This window comes from Vulpes lagopus, chromosome 8 (assembly GCF_018345385.1).
Source record: "Vulpes lagopus strain Blue_001 chromosome 8, ASM1834538v1, whole genome shotgun sequence".
Lineage (NCBI taxonomy): Eukaryota > Metazoa > Chordata > Mammalia > Carnivora > Canidae > Vulpes > Vulpes lagopus.
The window spans coordinates 6,953,573-6,968,031 of NC_054831.1; the positions used below are offsets into that span (position 1 = coordinate 6,953,573).

At 40.6% G+C, this 14,459-nt stretch overlaps 1 protein-coding gene across 3 annotated transcripts in view; it reads right to left on the reverse strand.

Annotated features, from left to right (window-relative positions):
- Positions 1-1,943: 1,943 nt before the first annotated feature.
- GIGYF2 (GRB10 interacting GYF protein 2) overlaps positions 1,944-14,459 on the reverse strand; it is a 136,626-nt gene continuing 124,110 nt past the window's right edge. For all 3 annotated transcript variants that reach the window (XM_041765802.1, XM_041765801.1, XM_041765800.1), the window contains exons 24-29: positions 13,741-13,947; positions 13,410-13,615; positions 12,037-12,191; positions 10,264-10,484; positions 8,075-8,222; positions 1,944-3,798 (exon numbers count right to left, since the gene is read on the reverse strand). In XM_041765802.1, the coding sequence (XP_041621736.1) occupies positions 3,731-3,798; positions 8,075-8,222; positions 10,264-10,484; positions 12,037-12,191; positions 13,410-13,615; positions 13,741-13,947 (1,005 nt within the window). In that variant the 3' untranslated portion in view covers positions 1,944-3,730. The remainder of the gene's footprint in view (positions 3,799-8,074; positions 8,223-10,263; positions 10,485-12,036; positions 12,192-13,409; positions 13,616-13,740; positions 13,948-14,459) is intronic.

Here is a 14,459-nt window from a genome sequence, read left to right on the forward strand (position 1 = left end):
AAACATCACACATCTGGCTGCTTCGAGGTTCCCAGGCTCCCCACCGTCCCAGCAAGGAGACTCATTAGGAACCGCCTATATTCAAAGCAGGGCCAATTCCATCTCCAGAGCTGGGCTGTTTCTTTTTGCTCCATGAAACCCATCAACCAGGAGCTCCAGCTTCCATCTGGAATATGCTCTTGGTTAGAACTTACTCTGTCTGGAGTGTGCATGCCTGATGCTCTTGTGAGGAAATTCTACTTCTCACACACTGGAAGCACAGGAGAGAAATAGCTTCATTTCACGGTAGCATTTGTCAGCCATACAGACTTTTTATTTTTATTAATAATGCAGAGAGGGCACTTTGTATAAAATAAATTTCAGGGATTCCTGGGTGGCTCAGCGGTTTAGCGCCTGCCTTTGGCCCAGGGCGTGATCCTGGAGTCCCAGGATTGAGACCCACACTGGGCTCCCTGCATGGAGCCTGCTTCTCCCTCTGCTTGTGTCTGCCATTCTTTCATGAATAAATAAAAATCTTTAAAAAAAAAATTCCAATTCTTTACCTGATCAATTAAAAAAATACTGTTTGTAGAAGGATACACTACTACATATTTATAAAATGGTTGCTTAAAAGATAAAGCCAGAAGTACTATTAATCTATCCTGAGGGATTTAAGGTAATCCCTCAACTCAGAGCCAATGGAGAGTTAAAGTTCCTTGATGTATATGCATAAACTAATTTTATGCAGATAATTACCCAAAATGGCAAGGACATCTCCCACCCCACATGCTCTTCTGACAATGTGACCTTACTTCTTCCATCAGGATGGAAAGGGTCTCATGTTTCCAGCCCCGAGTCTCAGTAGCTGTGTGAGGACTTTGACAGTGACACTATATGACTTCTGAGTTTAGGGCAGAAAAGGTGATGATGAGCCAAGTGCCACCTAAGTCCAACTACTCTGAAGATATGCTGAAGAGGAATATATAGTTCTTCTAGCTATGAAGCTAGCTGAGCTCTCAGCCAACAGCCAGAATCGAATGCCACTAACATGAGTGATCCATCTTGGCCAACCTTATCAAATCTTTCTAAGATTACAGCCCTGGCTGACATATGGCCACAATCAGGAGACCTCACAGGAGAACTCCCAGCTGAGCCCTTCCCTAAAATAAGGACTCATAAAGTTACCAGCAAAATGAAGAGGTCGTTCTAAATAAGTTTGGAGTAATTTGTAATGCAGCAACAGTATTGAGAACACCACCTAGGGGAAAGTCTCCATAATAAAGCTATCTGGTCTGGGTATGGTCTTTTTTTTTTAAGCCTCGAAATTAAGTAAAAGCAAACCATGTACAAAACAAATACTTTAAAACTAAGAGTTAAGATAATTAGCAAATTAAGTTTATTGAAAGGGACAGAATGTAGTAGTTGGAAGTCCGTGAACAGATGAGAATGTGAGAAAGAGCAGGAGGGGTGGTTTCTTTCCACTAAGTGGGAAATTCCTCAAGTAGAAGCAAGGTTCTTGGTGAAGTAAATGCAATGTTCCGTGACAAAAATGACTTTGCTACCCCAAGTCTGCCTACCCCACCCCAAATGTTTGTGTTTTAATTTTTAATTTATTTTTATTTTCCCTGAACAAGCACACAGTGGAGTCCAGTTTGGAAGGTGTGGGTAGGCTCTGGAAGGAACATTCAGAGGGTGTGTCTGTGGTATGAGGGCAAGAGACCATCCACAAGTCAGCAGAAAGGGACAGTGAAAGGAGTAAAGACATTTGGTCAAACTTACCATGTTTATCTTGACCTCTACATTCCCAAATACAGAACCAGCCAGTGTTCCACACCCTGGCAGGAAAGGCCACGGCTGCCTCCATGTCTCAGGGGCTCACGTGTCTGGAGCGTCTCCACGGTGCCAAGAGAACGGTTTAGTGCAAGACTTAGCCTTGACAAAGGTGAGTACAAGAGGCACTCAGACAGAATACCACCACGTTTTATTTAAGTTCTTTTTTTATTTTCCTCCACACTGGCAAAATTCCGAGGGAGCTTAAAGTTTTGTAAACATTTTAACTATCCCTCTTCCCCACCCCCCACTTTTGAATTTACAAAGCAAAGGAGAGCAGGAGTCCCAACTTTTAAAGGTTCCCCATCTCCTCATGCTATTTGATCCAAAAACTATATACAAGTTTGTAGCAGTCTCTGTATAGTTATTGTACATGTTTGGGAGGGAGGGAGGGAAGGAGGCAAGAAGGGATAGGGAGAATGGTGATCCAAAAGAATAAAAATAGAAACCAAATATAATCAGCCAAAACCAAAATGCTCTCAGAGCAACTCCAGCCTTCTTCAGGCAATGATGACAGAAAGAAAAGGTGCTCTACCAGGAGCCACCCGAACCACAGCACTTTTCACACAGGGACGGACGGTCCAATGGCTCCAGACCAAAGTGTGACTGGCAATTCCAGGTGATGTTCTGCCGGGGTTGGGGAGGCAGGAAGAGTATTTGTTTATAAATAGGGCTTGAATACATTTATAATTGAAGTGAAGGGGTATTAGGAGGCCATGATCAGAAGCCAGACCAGGCTTCTCTCTCCCATTCTCTCCCATCCCCTCCATCCCACTGCATTCTCCTGTGTAGTGGTTTCCCATGGATGAAGGTCTTAAAGATGGTCAGGTTTTGTATGTTTTCTTTTCAGAAAAGGCAAACAACTTGCCACTCCAGAATCTTTAAACAAAACCTTTTGGGGCCACAGCAAGACACACACGCAACGCTCTGAGGAACCAGATGAAATTCTGGGCTTTTATCAGAAGCAAAAGTTTATCCCTATCCAAAGTGAAATTATACAAATTCATACATATGGTAAAGATCCTAGCTGCCTCTTAAACGAGACAAATTTTCAGCAGAAAGGCCCAAAACAAACTGGTCCTAGTCCTCTGAAGTAAAAATATTTATGGGAAAAATCAGTTTTTGTAAGAAAGGAAAAATTAAGAATAAGTCCTTCTCCCAGGCCATAGGGTTTCCTTTGTCCAATCAGGTTGGCATATGCTAGGGGAGAAGTCAGCTTGCTTGGAAGTCACTATCTAATGAAGAAAAACATGAATCCTTTCTCCGAAAGGATGTTCAGAAAGAACAGGCGAGGGGTGTGCAACATCAAACCAATCCAATCTAAACTCCACCCCACTCAGGGCCTCTTCTGATGCAATCCCAAAGTTAGCAGTGGCAATGCAACCTTCAGACTGGGGGTGCTCTGACTGTCTTGTAGGACACTCAAGTCACAGTTCATGGCATGGTGCTGCTGGCCAATGTCTGTTACCATTAACTCTCTTCATGATTGCACCAGTTAGACCCCTTGCCCTTGGGTGGGGGAGGGGGTTAAAAAGAAGAAGAAAAGGAATAGAAGGGAAAAAGGTGACATAAGAAAGTAAATAGCTATTGGCAGATCCCAACAAACTTTCTGGGACACAGTAGATGAAATCATGGCACAGTAAACAGGTGCTGCCCAAAATCAGCCTTGTTGGGGAGTAATCCCAACTGCCACCCCCAAGACACAGGGTCCAGTCCACTTATCTACAGTCTGAGATGCTCACCAACAAAAACAGTTTAAAGAATCTTGGACACAAAGGGCTAGAAGAAAAAGCCTGAGATGATCGGTTCTGTGATTTGTTGCAGAGTGATAAAGAGTAAATGGTGAGTAAGTGTTGTGTCCAAAGGTGGAGAATCCATGGTCAGCGGAGAGGAGAAGGAAGGCCAGTCCACTGGCAGGTGCTCAGTAGTCATCCAAAGTCTCGATTTCACCCATATTGAGTCGCTCTGATGAAGCATTGACTGAAAATCCTGCCGGAAAAAATTGGCAATGAGTGACCACACCCAGACAATCGTGGGGATGAATTCCAGACAGTGGGCTAGAATAGAAGTCTCTTGCATTTTAGTATGCCATAGGGATACTAAAGAAAAGAAGAAGGAAGGATAAAGGTTGGAGAGCGGTATTTCTGCTCTTCTGATGAGAGATTCTTTGTTTTTATTTATTTCTTAGGGTTCTGGTGTACTTTAAGTAGGGAGGAAAAAAAGAATTGCAAACTAATGTGTCAGAGATTCCTGAGAAGAATCTGGGCTGTGAGCATGTGTTAAAGCTAAGACAGGCTGGCTAGTGGGGAAAGTTCATTCGGGAGGTGAATCTTAACAGAGATGGGGGCTTGGGGGGGGGCAGGAATAACACACACCAAACACTTTGTAACTATCCAACCATAGGACTATGACATCTAAGTGGTAGTAGTACTACCTCAGTCCCACTCACTACTGGGAATACTTTTTCCCCTTATTGGGTCAAAAGTTTTTTCAAAATTTTGGCCAAGAATTTTTGCTATTTGAGGGTAGGGGGTGTTTTAGGGAAGATCCACTACCAAATCCTTATAACCCTAGATATCCTATCACAGGATAGACCTTATTCAAATCAACCTATTATAAGTAGACTTGTAAAGGAAAGAATTTCAGTCTGCCATACTGATTAACTAAAATGCAATCTGGTTTAGAGAAAGCAGTATGAGCACCACCACTGAAGGCAATGAGCAGTCCTCACAAACACTACCAACATTCTGAAAATCTGATCCCATCTACCACATGTATGTAATCTTTCTATTAACTCCATAATCAAACATTGATAAAAATTATTATTTAACAGGGCTTCTTTGTAATGAGTGGCTCTCAAAAAGCTTTCAGTTCATCCACCTAAATGAAATCTCAAACTGTTTCAGCTGCTATTTGGATATCAAGAAGTAAACAGGCAATGCTCTCTCCTACCTAAAAGCAGTTGTTAATATTGTGTTCTGCTCCCTCCTTTTTGTTCTTTAATGTTCAAGTTTTCAAACAAAGACACATTTTAAATGTAGTACTAAACAAAAAAAGTCTTACATAATAAAAATAGCTTACTTATATTTTATTCTTGACTCAAAATATCACGATTTGAAAATGTAAACATGACTATTAGCCAAGGAAGTTGTGGTAAAAGCTGCTTACAAGGCCTAAGATTAGGAGAGGCTAGGGCTCCAAACCCCAGCCTTAGTTCTACCCATCAACAGTGTTCCCACAACCCACGACTTTTTCCTTGAAAATAACAAAAGGCTTAGTGTCCCTACTTGGAAATAACAATTTAATTAGATAAATATAAAAACATAAAGACCAAACAGCCTATGAAATGAGCTATTACTCTATTTCGAAGCAGGGTTTTGACTTCACATGTATCTCAAGAAAGATAAACTGCAATAAAAACAAGCTACATGTGATAAAAGTGGAAATGTAATAATGCAAACTGGGACTCCTGGGTGGCTCAGTGGTTGAGTGTCTGCCTTTGGCTCAGGTCATGATCCCGGAGTCCTGGGATCGAGTCTCGCATCAGGTGCCCTGCAGGGAACCTGCTTCTCACTCTGCCTATGTCTCTGCCTCTCTCTGTGTCTCTCAAGAATAAATGAATAAAATCTAAAAAAAAAAAAAAAAAAATGCCATCGTGTGTATCTATCATATCTAAGTAATGGATGTTGGTTCACAATGGCATCTGGCAGCTCTAAAAACTACAGGAAGACAGAGTACAATGGAGGCGATGGATCATTAAAATGAGGTTGGGCCTCTCTGATGATCTTTTTTTGTTTTTTTGTTTTTTTTTTAAGATTTTATCCATTCATCAATGAGAGAGAGGGAGAGAGCGAGAGAGAGAGAGAGGCAGAGACACAGGCAGAGGGAGAAGCAGGCTCCGTGCAGGGAGCCCGATGCAGGACTCGATCCCAGGACCCCAGGATCATGCCCTGGGCCAAAGGCAGGCGCTAAACTGCTGAGCCACCCAGGGATCCCCTGATGGTCTGTTTTAGAAGCAGTTCTCTTTTAATTAGTGACTACTTTCTCAATGGATGCTTTTGGATCAAATTAGAACTGTCTCATTCTGTACATGGGGAACTGTGAATGACAGACATTTGTTAATTTTTCTCAATCTGTGAATCAATAAAACAAATAGCAGTAAGTGGAAATGAGTAGGCAAGGGGCAGAAGTTAGTAATCATCAGAGCAATTTTCAGATAGAGATTCAGTTGAGAAGACATTTTCATAAAAAGGTCCAAGCCTACACAAGTGAGTTTTCTCAATACTTTGTTGAATATTTATTTCCCTTTTCCTTATATATTTTTTTCTGTTCCTTCAACATAATATGTATTCCTTAAACTCTATTCCTAAAATAACTCTCATTCTCCCAAAGAGAGTTTTAAGTCCCTTTCTTTTTGGTATCTGTAATGGGGATGGAATCAGATTGAATATTTAATTCAGAGAACTTTACCTCACCCCCCTGACAGTCCACGGTTCCTGTGCCACACAGCTAAACAGCAACAAGGGCTTCCTGGTAGAAGCCACACACAGAATTTCAGAGGCACTTGTTAATCTATTTTCACCCACTTCTGTCAAAACTGGGTAAAATGTTAGACTGTTCCATCCATTCTTAACATAAATTTCTGAGGCAGGTAAAATAAGTAACTTAATAATACAATTCTGAGACAGGCAGAAGAAAACAGAATTTCACCAGGTCTCTCTCTGCTCCCAAGCCAGCTTTCAGGCTCCAGTTCCAAAGGGCAATCCTCAAAGTTAAGTTTCTGTTACTAACATTTTGTTTTCTCCACTGTAGGAGACCTTTGAGGGAAGGCAGAGACCCGACTACGGGCAAGGTAGGATGGCAATCTCCTTCCTGCTGTGCTCTCTACTTTTTCACAAGGGGATCTCCATCTGTAGTCCCATAGGCATTCCACACTGGGTCCACACTGGACCCACACAACACACTTTAACACTGTGTTGTTATCCCCCTAAGCTTGCTCCCCATTTTCCAGGGCTCATCCTTTTAGCAAATGGCAGCACTACCCACCCTGCTGCCCAAAGCCTTCCATTCCCCTTGTCAGCCAATTCAGTTCCCTAAGTTTCTGAAACCCATCTAACTCCTCTCCATCTCTACTACCAAAACCCCTACCTATTCTCCAGGCCACCAGGATCTTTTACCTGGTCTATACCACAGCCTGCTGCCTGGGCCAACACTCCAACCTGCCATCTTGCCAATATAATCATTCTACTCTGGACAACATAGTTCTTAATAGTCTATTTGACACTCATAAACAGAGAATCATTTTAATTTCATCATTGTCTGTGAAGCTGTTTGGCCAACTTAAGAAACACAAGCAGTCTGCATCTGCTTGCCTAGACTGTTTATTATTCCAGAAACACCACTGCCTGTCCTTCCTGCCAGTCTTTCAAAGCCCTAATTCTGGTGTCACTGTTTCCATGAAGCTGTCTTGTGTGAAGACTCTGGTTCTCAAGGCTAGACGTGAATAGTTGTGGCTAACAGAAGAGTGGAAAGAAAACAGGCCTTCTCTGAAATCCCAGCCCCACTGCTAAATAATGGTGTGACTTTGGAAAATGTTCTAAACCCTCAGGGCCTTGGTTTACTCACTGGTAAAGTGGAACATGATCTCTTAATGCAGAATGACTCTGAATATATATATATATATATATATATATATATATATATATATATATATATGTATATATACTCTGTATTCAGAGTATTCAGAGAATACTCTGAATATATATATATATATATTCTCTCTCTCTCTCTCTCTCTCTCTCTCTATATATATATATATATATATATATATACATACATATACACACATATATAATGAATATCAGCAAATATTAGTTGTTTGAATACCTGATTAGACTTATGGTCAGTTTCTATACAAATCAGCATTTAAGTTTTAACAACTTTTCCTTTTCTCCATTAGCATTATTTTCCAACTACACTGAAAGGCCTTCTAGGGAAATTCATAGAATATATGAAATAAGGCTTCAAAGTTTAAAGCATCACACAAGTATAAGTAATTACTTTTCTTATTCCCTATAGCACACAAGGCATCACTCTTGCACTGACATGCCCAGTAAATATTACTTATTTTGAAGTGGCTTAAAAAATTAATTTTGTATAAGAAATATTTCCCTTTATGAAAAACATTCTATCAGGAGATTCACATAGGAAATTGCTATAACCTGCACACCTCTAACTCCCAGCTGAGATTTTTGGCTTTGCTCACCTAACAAACTGGGATCTGCTCGGACCATCTTCTGCTTTTTCTTCTTCTTGCCACTTTGTACGGCCTCAAAATTGGATTGTTGGTTGTTGCTTTGATTGGTCTGAAATACTGAATGGAGTGCACTGTGGTTCATTCCCCACACAGAGTCCTGTGAGAGAAGATGTCACAATTGGGGTTACACAATAGATGCAAGTATGGCCCACGACAGGAACATGGTTGATTAGTCCTCATCTTATCAAGTATGAGATTAAAAACAGAAAGCCTATCATGGATTCCAGTAATAATGAAACCAAGAGAAGTCCACAGAGCCATCTTTTCCCTTCATTTAGATTCAGACATCCCACTTAAGCTCTGTGCCTCTAAAAGGCCTATCCTAATAGCTCTAGGTTTCCACCCCACTGTGACAACACAACTGTCAGAACCTCTCTGGTATACATAGAGTCTCCAGCCACTATGAAATTAAATATACAGCAAATAATCACAAACAGACCTCTGTACTCAAGCAATTTACACCCCTCACCTACCAAAACATAAGGTTCCTCTGTCTTGAGCCCCAGGACAGAGAGGACAGAGGCTGCAGACTAGCTGGCAGTATGTTACCAAACAAAATTATTATGTACTTTATTCCCACTGGCAATCCCAGAAGATCTCTGGTCCCCAAATATCCATATACTTTCTACCAACTGGTTCAACTACAAAATCGTTTACCAGCCATTCATACTTAGTGTTGCCCTTATTAGAACAATTCATTTTAAACTGGGATCAGATTCAGTGAGCTAGCTGAAGGCACAAGTAGTGGCAGTGGGGGACGAGAAGGAAGAGTAGAGAAATGACATGGAAGGACGAGCCTGGCTACATGTGTATATGCACACATTGTGTGGGCCCCCACCTCCAATTTCAGCACACAGGGGCAGCCACTTCACAAATGTAAAGACAATGTTTTCCCTCCTGATTCTCTATTTCTCCCAGCGCTGTTTACTTTCCTTCCCTTGATCCTTGTTTAACCCATCCACCCAAACGGATTTTTAATGTACTTCACTGTATCTTTTATATTCCCAGAAATGACCACTGTAACAAACATTATCTGTGGCAGAATTATAGGATTGAAGGATATGAATATTCTTAAGCTCTCCATGAGCCTTGCCGCCTCATCTTTCAGAAAACTTGTAGAACTGATCCTCATTATTCACAGATTCCTATTTCCAAATTTACATACTGGCTATAATTTATCCGTAACCCCAAATATCACAACTTGCAGTGTTTTTATGGTTTTCCTGAACTGTGAATGTCCAGAGCAGTAAAAAACCTGAGTTGCCTGAGGAAACAAATTCCCAGTTCAGGTGGAACAGGACAGTATTCCACCTTCTTGTCTCCGCTCTTACAGTAAAAACAATCATCTTTTTTCAGTTTCCGTAGTGTCATGAGGCTCACATTTTTGCTTGTTAGTGCTGTCACTGTTTAAAATGGCCCCCAAGTGTTAAGTGCTATCTAGTGTTCCAAAAAGGCTGTGACATGCTTATGGAGAAAAGGCAGGTGCTAGGTAAGCAGCTGTAGTGCTGGGGGCCAGGAGTTCAGTCCAAGCAATCAACAATATAGTAAATAAGGCATCTTCAAACAGAAACACACATAAAACAAGGTAATGTATTGATCAGCTGACAAAAAAATGCTATGACCAGAAGTTCTAGAAACCTAACTCGGTGTTTTCCCTGGAACAAAAGTTCAGTATTCGCTAATTCAGCATTAGTGGCAACTTTACAAAGCAAAGTACCACAAATAATGAGAACGGACTATACCTTTTACATCCCTATCAACAATATATGGTATATCCAGCATGCTAAGGTGCTGTCAATATTGAGTACAGGGCATCTTGAGGACTGGAGATTTGTAGGTTTCTAACTATCAAAAAAATGTTTCTAACTATTCAAAAAATGTATCTGTGACACATTGGAATCTGCAATCTGACTGAGGCACATATATGAACAAAGGAGAAAGGAACTAGTAGGCCATTTGGGAAATTCACAAAGCTGGACATGCCATTTGAAAATATCAAGTCTACCTCATTTTAAGAAGCTATGGTCACTTGATGTACAAAAATGGCATTTGTTTTAGTTTTCATTTCTCTGGTTGCTCAATGTTTCAAGGCATTACTACTTGCTCACAGGGGCATGGCGCCAATCATGGACTTATACCTGCTGCTGCTGCTGCTGCTGCTGCTGCTGTTGCTGCTGCTGCTGTTGCTGCTGTTGCTGCTGCTGCTGCTGCCGCTGGCTGGCTTTCTGTTTGGCACGGCGCTCGAGGAACTGCTTGGCAAACTCCTTGGCCTCAGAGGTATCTCCTAAATAGGCCCTAATATAATCATGGACCTCATAAGGAGATTCTACTTCTTTCAGGAAAGAAACAAAAGTGGGAACTGAAACATGAGAGGAGAAAAGAAATAAAGAGTAACAATGAAATATCACCTGTAAAGAATCAGTGTCAGTTTTTAATATACTGTCACACCTCTCTACTGCTGACTCTAAAGATGCAAACTTAAAACATACATAGCTATTGTGTTAAATATTCTTTAAGCTACTCTGCAGGAAAAAAAAAAAAGCTCACTGTCACTGCAATGCCCCAAATTATCTCAAATAGCACAGAGTCAAACAAAGACATATTATGCATGTTTAGTTTTACTAAATGTTATGTTGACTCCAACAATTGATTGCCTAAGACTGAAGTTATCTGGAAATTCATTCTTTCTTTCCTTAAATCCAATCAATATTTATTAAGTGCTATGATGTGTATCAGGCACCTTGACAGATACTAAGAATATAGTCATACCCTCTAGGAACTTTCACTTCACTAACATACGTTATGTTTAGAGAGGAATCAAATGAACATACAAGCAGTGTGGTGCGGGAGAAAAAGCACAAGTATCAAGAGTTAGACAGACATGGGTTAAAATCCTGACTCTGAAATTTGCTCGCTGTGTGACCTTGATGAGTTATTTAACCATTCTGAGCCTCTGTTTCCTAATTTATAAAATGGGGATAATATTACCTACATTGTGTAAGTATCTTATGAAATTACTGCAAAAGTTAAATAATTGGAATAACATATGCTAACTGCTAGAAAGTGCCTAGCACATGATAGGTGCTTAATGAATGGTAGCTAGCTGGCCATTATTTGTTATTTCTTCCCTGGCTCTTCCAGAACATAAGATTTTGTTACAATGCTGCAAAGGAATTCTTCCATTCCTTTAATGTTCTGTTTCTAAAAGATTCTTGGTTTTAATTAAATCATTGGAGGTGTATGAGTTCAAAATAGCCTATCTGTTATAGGAATCCCTTCCACATCAAGCTAACTGGTCTCTGGTGCAAACATTTTGGGGTTGGGGCAAGGACTCACTTCAATCTCAGGCAAAGAATTCTCTTTGTGATCAACTAATAATTAGCAAGTTTTTCTTCAAATTGCACTGAAACCTTTTCATTTCCAGTCATTGGTCCTAGTTCCTTGTGCATAAAATAAGTCTACTTGCTCTGTCACATGATTCCCACCTCCATCCCCCAAAGGCAGGAAGGGAAAGATCTCACATCACTTCAGCCTTCTCTTGCCCATGACAACCTTTGTCTCCACCATAAGTTATGTTTCTTTGGAAACTTTGGACTGTCTGGCAATGTCCCCCATTAAATGACCTATATGGAACTATGACCTCCTCTGCCCTGCACATTTTTAAGACAGCCTGAGATAGCATTTACTTTGTGGCAACCACAGATAACCTATTTGAGCACAATATTACAGGACTTTTCTCACAAGTAGTACTTATTATACCATTAGAGAGTTGAGTTCTTGTGGTAGATACAGGATTTGAGCTCCATTAGGCTTTCACCTCCTGAGTTTTGGCCCATCATTCCAAGTTGTCAAACTCTTTGTGGGTCCTGCTCTGCTATTCCACATGCTGGGTTTCCCTCCCCAATTCTTACCATCCAAGTTATTTGCCGTATTAAGGGCATGAAGCATCTGCTCACACCACTGGGTAAATCCATCTTGGGCTTTATTTACTCCCTGAAAGAGCTTCAGCAACTTTTCTTCTTCTTCTACTTTCTTATTCTGCCGGTTAGACACACCTACAGATTTACTAAAGCAAAACAATAGGGCGATATTATATTCCCAGAAACTGTTACTATATGATTATACTACAACACCATAAACAGATAACGTCTTGGCAACACTGGATGGCTGTCCAGTAATCCAATGTTTGGTTCCAAAAAGAATTTTAAAAAACAAAACAAAACCAAAAAACCTTCAAATATTTGGATTGGGGACAGAGGGACTCAGTACCCTCTTATAATGCAGCCTCAGCTAATATATTCTCATTTGTGAAGACAGGGCTTCTTGCCAGAGAAATGATTAAATTCTTCCTATGTGCCCTTTGGTGAGTTTTAAAATTTTGCTAAGCCTCAGTTTACTCATCTGTAAAATGGTACTAATATTTCTTTGGATTATCAACAAAGAATAAACATACTGTATGTAAAAGCCTAGAGTACAGTGCCTGGCAAAGCTGCTCAATAAGCTGACAGTTGTTTAGAGTCCTATTCTTAATACATTAGACCCTCAAACAAGAAGAAACAATCTGACAACACTACCATTTATTAAGTAGTTACTATGTGCCAGGCACTTCACTAACTACTTCTTATGTATTCATTTAATCTGTACAACTACACACCCGTGAAGTCATTATCTTCATTTTACAGATGAGGGAACTGAGGCTCAAAAAGGTTCCCTCTTGCCCAAGGTCACACAGGTCACACAGCTAGTAAGTGGCAGTGCTGGGAACTGAGTTCATATATTTATCATTAAAACCCATGCTCATTCAATAACACTGCATATTGAAGAAAGAAAGACAAAGGTGAAGTGGAACTCTATCATAAAAATAAATAGGTTTAAGGTCATTAGAGAGGTGTTTGTAATACTCACTATAGTCTAGCTAACTTAAAATATAAATTTAGAGAAAAATGCTAAGATCTAGAGTATCTTAGAGAAATGTTATATATACACACACACACACACACACACACACACACACACTATACTATTCCTAATATTTATTAAGTGGTTACCAAGTGACAGGCAATGGACTAAGTGCCTAGCAGTACAAAGAGCCCCTAGTAAAATTCAGATGTGCTTCCATGGGGAAGAAAGCAATCACCAAACTACAACTTCCCATGCTTGGAAACAGATGAAAATAAGCAAAAACTAAATAACTATCTTTCCCTGTCCACCCAGTACCCCATTTTCCACACGCCCCATCCCCTAACCCTCAAAGAAGCACAGAATTGATTATTTTGAGCCCTACCTGAGACTGGCGTTGTTTTTATTTTTATTTGTAGAATTCCTAGGTCCCACCTCTTTCACTGCATCATCCCAGAATCCCATGTTGGAGTTTTTAGTGTCAGCATTACTCCAGATACTACTGACTAGGTCAGATGCCCACTGGTTAGGGGGACCAGTATTTATAGAGCCCCAAACAGAATTCCCAATGCTGGTGTGCAGGTTGGAATGCTGTTAAAGAAGAAGAGACAAATGATGTGGTTAACAATACTAAAATAAGAAAAACAGAGTCCACAAAAGTCAGAAAAGAGAACCTCCAAACCATACAATGAGTGCTTAGGAAAAGATGAACCCACCGTATTATTCCGGGCTCTGTTTGGTTGCTGGTGCTGCTGCTGCTGTTGCTGCTTCTGCATCTGCCTGGCTTCTTCCTGCTGTATCTCCAAGAGAGACTTCGCAGTGCCTGCAGGTTTACTGACATTCCCCCATCCAGAGAGTTTCTGCTGCTGCTGCTGCTGCTGCTGCTGCAGAGCTTTCATCAGTTCCCTCTGCTGGCGCCTTTGCTATTGCACAAGAGGAGCTAGCTTAAGATTCTGGTCTTCAAAAAAGATTAGTTACTACTGTCTAGTATGGTAAGTGGAATGCAAATACATAACAGCTATACAAAGTTAAACACGAAAGGGTTAGCCACTTTGCTGCAAAAAAAAAGATGTAAACTACCAGAGACACTAAGAGGAGAATAAAAAGACCAAATCCAATTTTTTAAATTCTTAAAAATTAAGTAGGACTTTTGGCTAAGCACTGAAATGAAATACATATGAACTTCCTTTTTTTTTTTTTTTTTAAGATTTTATTTATTTGTTCATTAGAGACATAGAGAAAGAGAGAGAGGCAGAGACACAGAGAGAGGGAGAAGCAGGCTCCATGTAGGGAGCCCGACGTGGGACTTGATCCCGGGGCTCCAGGATCTTGTCCTGGGCTGAAGGTGGCACTAAACCGCTGAGCCACCGGGGCTGCCCTGTATTCTTCCTTTATTCCCTCTTATTTCACACTTTTGTATCCTTTTAATCCTAAT